The 12,912-nt window shown below is 36.5% G+C and overlaps 2 protein-coding genes across 3 annotated transcripts; one reads left to right on the top strand and one right to left on the bottom strand.

Annotated features, from left to right (window-relative positions):
- Positions 1-313: 313 nt before the first annotated feature.
- LOC18043611 (uncharacterized aarF domain-containing protein kinase At5g05200, chloroplastic) lies at positions 314-4,546 on the top strand. 2 transcript variants are annotated; one of them, XR_002906105.1, is made up of 12 exons: positions 314-398; positions 514-631; positions 728-870; positions 1,017-1,130; positions 1,212-1,400; positions 1,493-1,648; positions 1,906-2,171; positions 2,270-2,367; positions 2,753-2,931; positions 3,154-3,270; positions 3,759-4,086; positions 4,247-4,540. XR_002906105.1 is itself a non-coding variant. In XM_006435889.2 (11 exons), exons 1-11 carry the CDS (start codon positions 345-347, stop codon positions 3,936-3,938), a joined length of 1,614 nt encoding a protein of 537 aa, XP_006435952.1. In that variant the 5' UTR covers positions 314-344; the 3' UTR covers positions 3,939-4,546. The 2 variants fall into 2 exon arrangements, 1 of the variants encoding a protein (XP_006435952.1); XM_006435889.2 differs by having other exon boundaries at positions 3,759-4,546.
- Positions 4,547-4,951: 405 nt separating this feature from the next.
- On the bottom strand, positions 4,952-9,867 carry LOC18043612. The gene is made up of 3 exons (XM_006435890.2): positions 9,533-9,867; positions 8,499-8,751; positions 4,952-8,120 (listed from the first exon to the last, which is right to left on the bottom strand). The coding sequence occupies exons 2-3, from the start codon at positions 8,617-8,619 to the stop codon at positions 5,227-5,229; spliced, it is 3,015 nt and encodes a 1,004-aa protein (XP_006435953.1). The 5' UTR covers positions 8,620-8,751; positions 9,533-9,867; the 3' UTR covers positions 4,952-5,226.
- Positions 9,868-12,912: the final 3,045 nt, after the last annotated feature.

Raw genomic sequence — 12,912 nt, forward strand, 5'->3', positions numbered from 1 at the left:
CAAATCGAACGACTTGTCGTTACATAACAAGTTACGAGGCACTGTATCATCTACGACATGTCTGCCAAGTCAAACTAGACTGAACTTTGAACAAAATAATTAGGAAATATCCGACAGGAAATCTAAAACTGAGAGTCCGGTCGTGGCGGGAAGCGGGTCGTTAAAAACCATGCCACGTGGTATCATTCCTTCCACGTGTTGATATCAGAACTTCCGAAAAGCCGCCAATAACGAAACGACAACGTTTCGCACCAGATAGTAAACAACATATAAGCGAGCAACTGTTTTGTTTTGTTGTTAACGCTAGTCTACCAGCTGTTGTCAAGAAAAAGCGGAACGAGAAAATGGCAATTTCAGCATTCAGAGGCACTCGCTTGCCGTTATTGCATCCTCCTCAGGTTGCCTTTCTTACATGTTTCTTAAAATTTTCTCTTCAACTCATCCATTTATAAAATAAATAATAATAAATTAAAATTTATTATTAAATTTTTTTTTTTTGGGGATGAATTACAGTTGCCGGCAGTTAGAGGCGTACCATCTGGATTGAGGAAGTTCAATTACCGGTCAAAGAGATTCACTTTACTTGCTCAGTACTCACAAACACAGGATCTCTTCTCTTCTCGCCTTCAAAGTTCAGTTTTTTTATTTTCATTTTTCTAGTCAAATTTCACTAATTATTCTGAAATTATTGGAGTTTTATCAACTGTCATTATATATTTAATTGCAGATAGTATTGAGAACTTGCCCAAATTGGTGGAGGATATAGTTCAGACATCTATAAACACGGGCCCACGTGGCGCTATACGACTAGCTCAAGGGATACAAGCATTTGTTGGGGTTGGTAGCGAGTGGCTAACTGATGTATCAAAGGTTTTTTGTTTATGTTTGGTTACTTTTAAATTCTGATTATTTTATCTGTTAATAGTTACAAATTCTGATGTGGGTCTGTTTTCAGCTAGAGTTTTGTTCGGAATTTTTATATTTTGAGAATGTTGTGAAAATCCTTTAAATTGCAGTCAAGAAGTTCAACCAGTGGATTACCAACTGAACTGCAGCTGGGATTGTTGTCCCCTCTGTATTTGCGGAGATTATTTGAACGCATGGGAGCAACTTATATTAAATTGGGCCAGGTGAGGGTCGTAAGTTAGTTATTCATTCTTTCTTATGTAGAGTATTATGTATAGTGTTTAATCTGGATTCTATTTTGCTAGTTTATAGCATCTTCTCCCACCTTATTCCCTCCAGAATATGTTGAGGAATTTCAGAACTGTTTTGATAGAACTCCTGCAGTTCCATTTGGAGAGATAAAAAGGACTTTGCTTGAGGATTTAGGAAGGCCAATAGAAAGTGTTTATGAATATGTTGACCCAACACCGATTGCCTCAGCCTCCGTAGCACAGGTTATTGTTTGTCCCTTCTCCCACCATTTCTGCCTTAGTTGTTTTTAATATTTCAAGGATACTGATATGGAAATGTTCAATATTCGACTTAGGTTCATGGTGCAAGGCTCCGAGGTTCCCAAGATGATGTAGTCATCAAGGTCTTGAAACCTGGGATAGAGGATGTATTAGTGGCAGATTTGAACTTTGTTTATGTTGTTGCTCGCATATTGGAGTTCTTGAATCCTGAACTGAGCCGTACATCAATGGTAAATTTTGCTCGTTTCCTAGGACCAGAGCGTATGGCTATATAACATATAATTGAGTAGTAAATAAGCCATTAATATGGTTCATTTTATTCCCTTGATTTTGTGTTTACTTTTTGTCGGTTTCTCCTCATGTGATCTTTATTTTGACTGACATAGTATTTCTCTTCATCCACGCATTTCCTTTACTCAACTGACCACTTTTCTTATTGAAACAATTAACTCTTGTACTTGAGATTTAATCTTTCATCCTTTAGTAGGTTGGTATTGTCAAAGACATACGGGAATCGATGCTTGAAGAAGTCGACTTTAAGAAGGAGGCTGCAAACATTGAGTCCTTTAGGAGATATCTAGAAGCCATGGGACTCACAAGGCAAGCTACAGCTCCAAAAGTTTATCAACACTGCAGCACCCGTCGTGTTCTGACAATGGAGAGGCTATATGGAGTTCCTCTTACCGACCTTGACTCTATAAGCTCCCTTGTTTCTAGTCCAGAGAACAGTCTCATAACTGCCCTAAATGTGTGGTATGAACAGGAATTTCACTTGCTTGAAAAATTTTATGGTCTTAGTGGACATGGCCAATGTTAAAAAAATTGAACATGTAAATGATATCAACCTGCAGGTTTGGTAGCCTGCTCGCCTGCGAAACATTCCATGCAGATGTTCATGCTGGCAATTTATGGTTGTTGCGTGATGGTCGGATTGGTTTTCTTGATTTTGGTATTTATTCATCTGTTTCTTCTCACATATGATTGGCTTATAACTCTGGTCTCTTCCTAGATTCTGCAGTTTTTATCATGAGTTCTTACTAAATGCTTCATTATTGTTTTGATGATCTGTATGAAACTTGAACTCATCATCGGATGAGGTCTTGATTGTTAAATATTTGTTTAGTGCATAATCTGTAGTCTGAGATCTCTCAGTACTAAAAATTTGTCTAAGCTTCATTTTGAGAATATCCAACTGTTCATGCTTGATTAATAATGAGTGTTTCAAGGAGCCTGTATGTGATCATTATAGGCTAGGGGCTATGAGGGTTTATAGTCATTCCATTAAAGTTACCATTTACTTTCATGCAGTAACACAATCTCAACTTATTTTACAGGAATTGTTGGACGTATATCCCCAAAAACATGGGCTGCTATGGATTTGTTTTTGGCATCAATTGCAACCGAAGAATACGAGTCAATGGCTTCAGCCCTGATTGAAATGGGAGCTACAGACAAGGATATTGACGCTAAGGCCTTTGCTAGAGATTTGGAAAAGATATTTTCATCTATACAGGCAAGTATTAAACTACTAAATGCATGCTTTTTATTGTTCTTAAATTTGTTTGTGCCACCTCATTATCAAATTCAATTTGAGCAACCATCTGCTGGGCAATGAACCAGATTGTGACTAGCTAAGCTTGCTTAACTGACAATGTTGTTTATTCTTACTTGTCTTTCTGACTATTTGTATCCATGATCCTTATATTCTAGTCAACTGTGTTTTGAATGTATGCAGGAACTGGATACAGAATTAGTTGTTGCAACAGCCAGAGGAACAACTACAAATACTACTGCTGTGTCTGCAAATATAGTGGTTGATGAGAGACAGATGAATGCTCTTTTCCTTGATCTTGTAAGCTGATCTGTTTAAATTTTTTCCATGACTGCATAAGCTTCAATACGGCTACATATAATGCGTACACCATTTAAATTTCCTCGAGCTCATCAGTCGTTCTTGATCTCCTAATTACCAAATGTTACTGCTGTGGCCTTAGGTGACACTTTTGCAGCCTTTGAATATCCAGAAAGAAAGTCATGAATCGTTTTCACTTTTACCTCTAATTCACAGCTATGAATTATGTATTAGAAAAATAAATTTGTGTGTATGGACATAGAGTGTGAAAAAGGGTAATCATCACATGTCAATTTTTTGGGGTATAGAGGGTGAGAAATGAGCAAGGATTCGGAATATGCAGAAGTCAGACCAGGAAAGCATGCAAACAATTCTGGAAAGGGATTATAAGATTTTGTTGAAATAGATTTAGTTGTTAAATCTGATTAATCTTTGCTCTACATGGTTTCAATTCCTTGTGCCTAATGTTTGTTTTATTTTTATGACAGCTTCGGGTTAGCGAGTCCTATGGACTGAAATTCCCTAGAGAGTTTGCACTTCTCTTGAAGCAGCTTCTGTATTTTGATCGGTATACGCGATTGTTGGCCCCCAACATGAACATGCTTCAGGACCAGAGAATTTCCATAGTCTCAAATCGAAGAAACAGATATAGAGACAGTTTCAAATGAACCTATCAAGTAAATGTATTGTTTATAAGGATTTCACATACAAGAAAAAGCTGCTTGGAGCACAATTTGAGTTAGTCACACATTCCCCGGGCAAAAGCTGAGATTTTCAGTGAATGAAAGTATTGTAGTAGCTTTGTGTATTGCTTAAGTGAGTATGTTATTAGTAACTAACTACATTATTGAAGGACTGAAATCAAAACCAAAAGAAAAGTAAAATTTTGAAAATCATCCTCAAAAATGGTGCAGCTTCACCGATAAGGAACAAACCTGATCAAAGTCTTCACTTTATATGAATTGCATGCATGCAGTAACAGGTGGCGGCAAGAGATGGATGATTCATATTTCACACGCCTTACCCGCGCCGATAGTAACATATTTGCCACTCAAGTTGGTCTATTAGTGGACTCTCATACATGTACGTTCATATGAGTTGAAATCTCTGTACTCTCAGAAATGCACGCCCTGCATTTGAATATTGCCTGCGAGCGGGTGCATAATAGTTGCCCTACAGTCATGCTGATTTATCGTTTGTCATTGTTTCAACTTATGATTATGTTCTCTGATGAATGTTGGGGGGATGTCTGATAAAGAATGATAGGTGATTAAGTGTTTATGGTGCCACGATTTGCAATCTTTGTTTTTTTTGGTTTCCGGCGATGGTTAGATAATAAAGTGCAAGATTCAAATAAATTTTCTACACTTTTTTGGTCTAGGGTTTTCATTCCAACGCAGCTGCAATATAGGAAGATTATCTGAATTTTAAGTACAAAACTAATGCAGTTATTGTAATTGGAAATTGGGAGAAAAAAAAAAAAAAGGAAGAAACTATACTAACTGAATCCAAATTTCCGGTGAGAATGGCATCTGCACTCTTTAATTATGCCCATGTCAACATTCTCTCAATTTGTATACAGTTCTGTACTAGTTTAGAATGTATCAGAGTTCACTGCTCGTAACAAAACTGAATGAACAAAAATCTGAATATTTATTCTACATGATCAAAGGGTCCACTGTACATTACAAAACTGAACAAATAAGATAGAATTTTTTTCCAGTTTCTATCATGCAAAAATGAAAACCTTATTTTATACTTCTAATATATACTTCAGAACAATGAATTCAATTCTATGCCAATTATATAAATATAAAGAACCTATATGTATTGAGAAAAACCTCAAAAAATTATCGGGTGAGCAACAAGTAACGAACCACTGCTTTTCTCACCTTCCACGTCCATATGTTGCATTGTTTCGAGCAAACTCTTTTTGTTTTGTGACCTCAGGTTTCTTTATATGTAGTGTGAGCTTGTCCCAGAGCTAGATGGACCAGACCCTTTTAGCACTTGGCTAGGAGAAGAATATCCCATCAGCTGGTGAAGAGGGGAACCTTTTGCTGGCAACTCCTCAATTTCTGAAGATATTTTCCCTGGTCTGGATTTATTCAAGGAAGGCTCTGGTGATGCTTGTGTTTCCACAGGATTCTTATTTTTGTTTCCAGGCTGTTTTCTAACAAACTGTGGCCTCTCTTTCATTGACTCAGAAGAATCATATGAAAAATTTCTGCCACCTGTGATTCCCTGGCCATTGCGAAATGGTGCAATGATAACAGGATCTCCATCAGTAGAGCAACTTTTACAATGTGATAGTCCATAATCATCTGAGCAGGAGACAGGGTCAGCAGGTGAACAACCGTTGCCACGAGAAGAAGAAACTGAATTTCTTCTATTAATAGCATCATTGTAGTCAACAAGCTGACTAGGTGAAGGGGTTGCAGCCTCTGGTGTATATGGAACTATGTGAGTTCTTCTTTTAAGTGAGAACTTAAGAACCTTAGAACAAGCACCACACCTTAGCAGATGGAACCTCCTTTTGAAGACAAGAAAATCTGCTGGGAGCTGCAGTGGATACAAGCAACTGTAACAAGTTATGAAAGGGGCGCCTCCAGCTGTGGGACGGAGATGTCTCTTTGCCACGAAATGTTTCTCCTTCAAACAATGATCTTCGTGCCTTTGATAATCAGACTTGGTTTCACAGTGCCATAGGGGGAATTTGGAGTCTGCAAATTGTTGGGGGCTTGAGGGACAAGGGCCATTGGAATTGTAACAACTGGCACCAGAGTGGACGGGGAAGCTACGGAGTCCTTTATTATGAGAAAGGAAGGGTGGAGGCAATGGCACTGAGCACTGCAAGTCTTGCGAATAGCAATGCATATAGGAGCAGCTCATATGCTGTCTATTGGCTGTTGCTTCCCCTGAGAAGGGTATGTGTGGGAGTTTATGCTGGTGAGGCCAGTTGCTCACCGGCATCCTTCTTTCAGCACACCTATAATAGTCATGTAAAAATTCATCTTCGGGTATCTCACTACTGTTCTGGGCAGGATTATACTTCTCCATACTAGCAATGCCTGCGGAAACCCTTCTATTTGCCTTTTCATTTACATGGCAAGTTTTGTTAATTCGATCCTGCAGTTCATAAACCATTTTCAGCAGTTTGATCTTTTCCTGTTCACCTGGGCTGTGATGGAACTCATCTTGCAATGGACTGGATGTGCTAACACTTTCATAGCCAGCTGGAAAACGTCTTTGATAGAAAGGCAATGGAGATGCAAATTCATCATCCTGTAATCTTGTCACATTGCTTACTGGAAGGCCATGTCCTGTGGATCCTAGCAACTCATCCCCACTCCACTTCCTGTAATCTGTGATATAAGGCCTTGTATCAGGCGAAGCTGATGAATGATTCCTGGGATGTTGCATTTTGGAATTACCATTCATAATGCTATTCCCCAGTATCAACTTGTCCCTTCTGCACCGTTTTTCAGATGTAACGGAGTTCGCAACCTGGAAAGTATTTTCATGTAAATTCACATGCTGGTGAGGGACTTGGTCATCCGCTCCATCATATGACGAGACACTGCCATCATACTCATAAGAGTTTCTGAATCTGGGGGATTTAGCCTTGAAGTATTCAGCTTTGCTGCTGACGTCAGATTGGGGGCTGAAAAAATCTCTGCGTTCATAACTGAGGTTGACATTCATCTGACGCTGCTTTGGCTGTTCATCGGGGGAAGATAAAAGAACATCCGATGAAAAGCTTTCTGCTGCCAGCTTATGAGAAGTAACAGTAGAATTGTTTTCCTTTCCTGCCATGTTGTCAGTAGTTGAGCTTCTCACAGTTGTATTACTCTGACTATTAACGTCCTCTGCCAATTTTGCTCCGGCATGCGGTGAGCTCATCTCATTTAACTCCACTTCTGAATTTGCTCTCGCCAATTGAGACAGATCTTCATTTTCATGATTAGCATCCTCAAATGATGAACAAACTTTAATGGAAACTCCAGGCTGTTTGATGTTGCAATCCTGAGACTCATAGTGATCACTTTTGTTGTTTTGATCTTCATCTGATGAATTTAACTCTTCAGAATTTGCAACACTGCAATCTCTGGATAGTTGTTTATCCAAAGAACATTCACCTGATGAAGGAAGAATTGCTTTTTGACTAGAGCTGCTAGATTCCCCACTCTCAGAAACATGATCTCTCGATATTTTTTGGTCCCCTCCATAGTTTTGGTCCAAAGAACATTCACCTGAGGAAGGAAGAATTGCATTTTGGCTAGAGCTGCTAGATTCTCCATCTTTGGAGACATGATCTGTGGATATTTTTTGGTCCCCTCCACTGTTTTGGTCCAAAGAACATTCACCTGAGGAAGGAAGAATTGAATTTTGGCTAGAGCTGCTAGATTCTCCATCTTCAGAGACATGATCTGTGGATATTTTTTGGTCCCCTCCACTGTTTTGGTCCAAAGAACATTCACCTGAGGAAGGAAGAATTTGTTTTTGACTAGAGCTGCAAGCTTCTCCATCTTCAGAGATATGATCTCCGGATTGTTTTTGATCCCCTTCCCCATTTTGGTCCAAGGAACGTCCAGCCGAGGAAGGAAGATTTTCTTGTTGACTGGAGTTGCTACATTCTCCAACCTCAAAGACATGATATCTGAACATTTTTTGATCTCCTCCCTGGTTTTGATCCGAACAACATTCGGCTGAAGAAGGAAGAATTGCTTTTTGCTTAGAGCTGCCAGGTTCTCCAACCTCAGAGACATGATTCGACTCATTCATCTGAGCAGTTTCTGTCTCATGTGAGACAGAAGTAGTGCCATTGGCATTTTTCTTTCGATTTTTTACTGCAGGCAGGAAGAAAATTGGTAGAAGTTAGTTAACAAACTTAATCCATCAAAGAAATCTTAGTAGAAGGAATTCATGGCATTGAAATTACATGTATCAAGGATGGCTTAGCAATATAAGAACTTATATCAATTAGCAAACACTCCGTACAATGGAGAGTACCACTATTCAAAATCTTACACTAAAAGACTATGTCAATCTAACAAGAGTAATTACATCCTTAATTTCAGTCAAATAGAGAAAAATTTTAGAGTAGACCGATAAATTGGAGAACCAAATCATCCTAAGCACACTCCTCAACAGTTTAGAATTTCTAATCTCACATGACAAGAATGATATACCATAGTTTCTTACTGAGTAGTCTCTTAAGTAGTTACCTTGCAGAACAGTGCCACATCCACCACACTTGTATACTGGAATATTTGGTGGCTCTGGAAGCAGCATTCGACATCTTGGGCATCTAACCACTCGAACACTATGAGTTGGTCCACTCTCCATATTCCTCAAGATGTATGCTTTATGCAGTCAATTAGATTCCAACACTAACTTCAACACAGTACAGAGTTCATAATTAAACCCAGATTCAACCATGAACGAAGCGGCTTGTTGTAAGATTATACAGTCCCATGCCTGCAAAATTGGCATCGTTACAGAAGTTAAAGTTTAAAGTAGAAAGAGAAACTTAAGAAACTGTCATCATAAAGCAAGTGAACAAAGTTGTTAAAGTAGTAATAAGGTATCAATCTTTTTAACACTTTGGCAGCCAGACGGAGAGATTCTTAAATTTCAGCTCAAAAGAAATACAAATGTAAAACAACCCATTGAAATAATTTCATCTCTTTAAACAGATATGTTGTCTAAAACAAGCTTTGTATTTTCCCTTGATCAAATCAAGAATGAATCAAGCAGCAATCCGAGATCTACTAAACTGGGAAAAACACACTAATTAAGGGCATCAAAATATCTAATTTTAATCAATAACCTATCAACAAGCCACTGCTAGCAAATTAACTAACAGAATAGAATTATGCAACGGTCAACATCAGACGTATGCAGACATATATATATATATATATATATATATAGACAGACACGCATATATAAGTAAACGATGATGAGCAATGAAATCTAGTAAAGATTGCTGGAATACACAAGGAAATTAAACTAAACAGCTTTGATCATCAGATCAAATGACAGCATCTTAATGTTAATTTGGAGAAAGAGAAAAAAAAAACATACATGCACACACATACCTGTAATAGCAATAACTAAAATTTACAAGATCTGGGGATATTGAGTTAAAACAAGAAAAAAAGTTAATGTTAAACGAATTTTCAAACACATATATTTATAGAAGGGAATTAAAGGTGAAAACGGATAGACATGGGTAAAAAGTCAGAGACTAACGAACCTTACTGGAAATTGGAAAAGCACCGGAAGAAAGATTCTTGACGTGGAGGCGAAGTTGCTGCTGAATGTCGATGATGATGATGATGATGATGTGATGCTGCTTTTGAGACGCTGCAATTTCTACGCATACATGTATAGATAAAGATTGTATATAGACTTGTATGTACGCAAGTATCAAAACACGTGAAAGTCTTTCTTTCTTCTTTCTGGAGTCAGTCTCTTTTTCGGTACGTGCTTCAGAAGCTTCTTTGAGGACTTTTTAAAAGTCAAGCTCAGCTGCTCCACAACTTGTTCTTCTTGTTCTTGGTGTTGTTTTGATTCCTAAATTTGTGTGTTTTTTCGTTGTGTTGGGTGCTGGTGTTGGTTTTAAAAGATAAAAGGTGGTGGGGGAGGCTTAGCGTTGACGTCGGTGCCGATTGTATTTAAGACACACCTGCTAGCGCTGCCTCTCTCTCTCACACATCAACTCTCATAAGCTGTCCACTTACTTCTTCATTTTTCTTTTTTCTTTTTAATATTACGCAGATTTTTACACGTTTTAAAATACGCAATATACTATAATTATCAATTAAATTAAAATTTATATTTTTAAAATATAATATAATATTTTTTAAGTAGTAGTTTATTTCTGATAAGTAAACGTCACTAACGAAATGAAAAAAGTGTATTATTACAGTGATCTTATTGTATGATTAGTGGTAAGTTTATGAAATTTTTTTTTTGACATTTACCAAGTCATACCCTAATTTTGTTCTTTAATAATATATTATCCATTCTCTCAATCTATCAGTTCTTCCTTACTAGTTGGGTGACTTTTTTACTAAAAAACAAAATAAAATTATTTTTGGCCTTTTGTTATATTAAGTGAATAATTAAAATAATAAGTTGACTTAGATGAGTTTAGAAGTTAAGTTATTTGGTAGGTTTGGCCAATTATCTTAAATAATAACAAAACTCCACTATGTTCTGCCGTTTATAATAATCAAACTACTATTTGCATCATTACAATTTATGTATTTCACCTTACCTAAATCAATGAGAATTAATGATTGCCATGTATGTCAATCAAGAGAAGGGACATTAATACGTAAAGTTTAATTAAATTCTATCTAGGGTAAAGAAATGTGTTCCCGATATACAAAGAGAAAACTCTACAATTAAATTTTTTATCACTTTAGAGGAGTACACTCTCATAAATACATAGGCTGCCCAAAATCAATCATTTGTATGCGTAAATACATTAATAGTAACTCGTTAACATATAAAAATCAGTGTGGATATGAATTTAAATATAATCTATTTGGATATAGGTCTTGTACGGAATCTTAAATCACACTCATTATTTTATCATTTTTAAATACTGATTGCGGCTGTATTGTAGTCATTCTTACCTAAGTGAGTATTACTCAATATAAGATTTTACATACAAAATACATTAACTAACAATGAACATATAAAAGGTCAATATTGGATGTATTGATAAATACAAGTGGGTCAACGGTGGAATTGGTTGGAAAAGTCATCGGGGGAGACTAGAAGTGGCCCAAAGTCTCCACGTGGCACTCTTTTTATCCAGGCGACAGACATACAAAAACCTGAGCTGTAAAGATCAAAGTAATTTCTCTGAATTTAAGGAAGTCTAAAGTGGGTACCACATCTTACCATCGACGACCGGCGGGACTCCATCGTTAATTAGGAAATCCAATCGAATTACGCCACCTGGCGTCGCTGTCAGTTGCCTTCACTGTCAAAACAGCCTGGCTCTGCTCAAATTCCCGTTTGGTGTTTAAGACCAAACTTGGAGGACTGGCCTTGTTTCCCACTGATTCAGTTTTTAATTCTTCATTAAGTTTCTTAATGCTTTGCTTGAGTTTTGACTGTAAGAAACCTTACATTGAAAAAAAAAAATTTTTTTAAGTCAAACGATTTATGAAATGGAATTGGCAAGAATCAATCTAGGGATGACAAAATCCTCGGGTTTGGGGTCCCATGGAGCCCCACCCCAAATAAGAAAAATTTTTAATAATTTTTGGGGAATGGAGTGGGGAAAGGGAGAAAAGTAATCCTCAAATTATTAACGAGGTGGGGTTTGGTATTGCACTTCCCACCTCAATCCCCATTATATATAAATATGTTTTTAATTCTTATTTAATAATTTTTATTTTATCAACTATAATGTCAATTAATAATTTTTTTAATTTTTATGTAATATAAATAGAATATGAATAAAAGAAAACCCTACAATATTTTTCAACTTTAAAACATTATTATATTTTTTTTCTCTTTTAAGGATATGTTCTCTTTAAATATTTTTCACTTTTAATATCATTTTAAGATATTGTTTCAAATTTTTAGAGATTTTTTTTAAAAAATTCAATACTTTATAATATGGTAATGATTTTATTTTAAGTCTCTAATTTTTGATTTACTGAAATTATATTTTTATATCTATTATAAAATAAGTAAATGGGGAATGGGGTGGAGATGAGGGAATCATTCTCCACGTGGGGATTCCCCATCCCCAACCCACTAAATTTATTGGGGAATAGGGTAGGGAATAGAGTCAAAAATTTTTAATGGGGTGGGGAATGGAGTAGACATCCCCATCCCCACCCCCACCCCGCCCCATTGCCATCCCTAAATCAATCTGCTAATTTAAAAAGGGCAAAAAAAAAAATTGGACGAAACATTCAAACATTCAATTCAATCAATACCATTCTCTGCTTTAAAATGGAAAGCAATGGTGTCCCCAAGTTAATGCAAAAACTTGGTCAGAGTCAAAGAGTTCAAAGAAGAATGGAATAAATTATAGGGTTAATTTTGTCCAGCACCCAACTGTTTCAACATTTATCGCCACGCACCCATATATTTTGAAAATACTCATTCCACACCCAATTCCGTTAATTTAACCGTTTATTCTAACGGTCAAAGGGCAAATTTGAAAATTTATATCCTAAATATTATTTGATGATGATAAATTAAATTTATTTGATAATTTAATTAATGAAATTATTATTAATTACCTTTAAATAAAATTTTTTAATGTAAACATTAATTATTAAATTAACATTTTATCTCATTTTATTTTTCTCTAATTCAAGATAAGGGGTATTTCGGATATTTACTTAAATTTCAAATAGCTCCGTTAAACATAACGGTCAAATTAACGGAATTGGGTGTGGAATGAGTATTTTCAAAACATATGGGTGCGTGACAAAAAATATTGAAACAGTTGGGGGTAGGACAAAATTAACCCTAAATTATAATGACGTCAAATATAATATAACGTGTGCATATAAAGAAGTCACGATTCAAATGTCCGGGCAGAGACCGCTTGAAATTTGTTGTGTTCATTTTGTACACGGACCATTTGAAAGCGCC

The sequence above is a fragment of the Citrus clementina genome, unplaced genomic scaffold (assembly GCF_000493195.1).
Source record: "Citrus clementina cultivar Clemenules unplaced genomic scaffold, Citrus_clementina_v1.0 scaffold_4, whole genome shotgun sequence".
Lineage (NCBI taxonomy): Eukaryota > Viridiplantae > Streptophyta > Magnoliopsida > Sapindales > Rutaceae > Citrus > Citrus x clementina.

Excerpts from the sequence above, each read along its gene's own strand:
- LOC18043612 (XM_006435890.2), bottom strand. The coding sequence starts at position 8,619 with ATGGAGAGTGGACCAACTCATAGTGTTCGAGTGGTTAGATGCCCAAGA. Across the intron at positions 8,121-8,498 it reads ATGTGGCACTGTTCTGCAAG|TAAAAAATCGAAAGAAAAAT; the intron begins GTAACTACTTAA and ends TCCTGCCTGCAG.
- LOC18043611 (XM_006435889.2), top strand. The coding sequence starts at position 345 with ATGGCAATTTCAGCATTCAGAGGCACTCGCTTGCCGTTATTGCATCCT. Across the intron at positions 1,401-1,492 it reads CCTCAGCCTCCGTAGCACAG|GTTCATGGTGCAAGGCTCCG; the intron begins GTTATTGTTTGT and ends TATTCGACTTAG. Across the intron at positions 1,649-1,905 it reads AACTGAGCCGTACATCAATG|GTTGGTATTGTCAAAGACAT; the intron begins GTAAATTTTGCT and ends ATCCTTTAGTAG.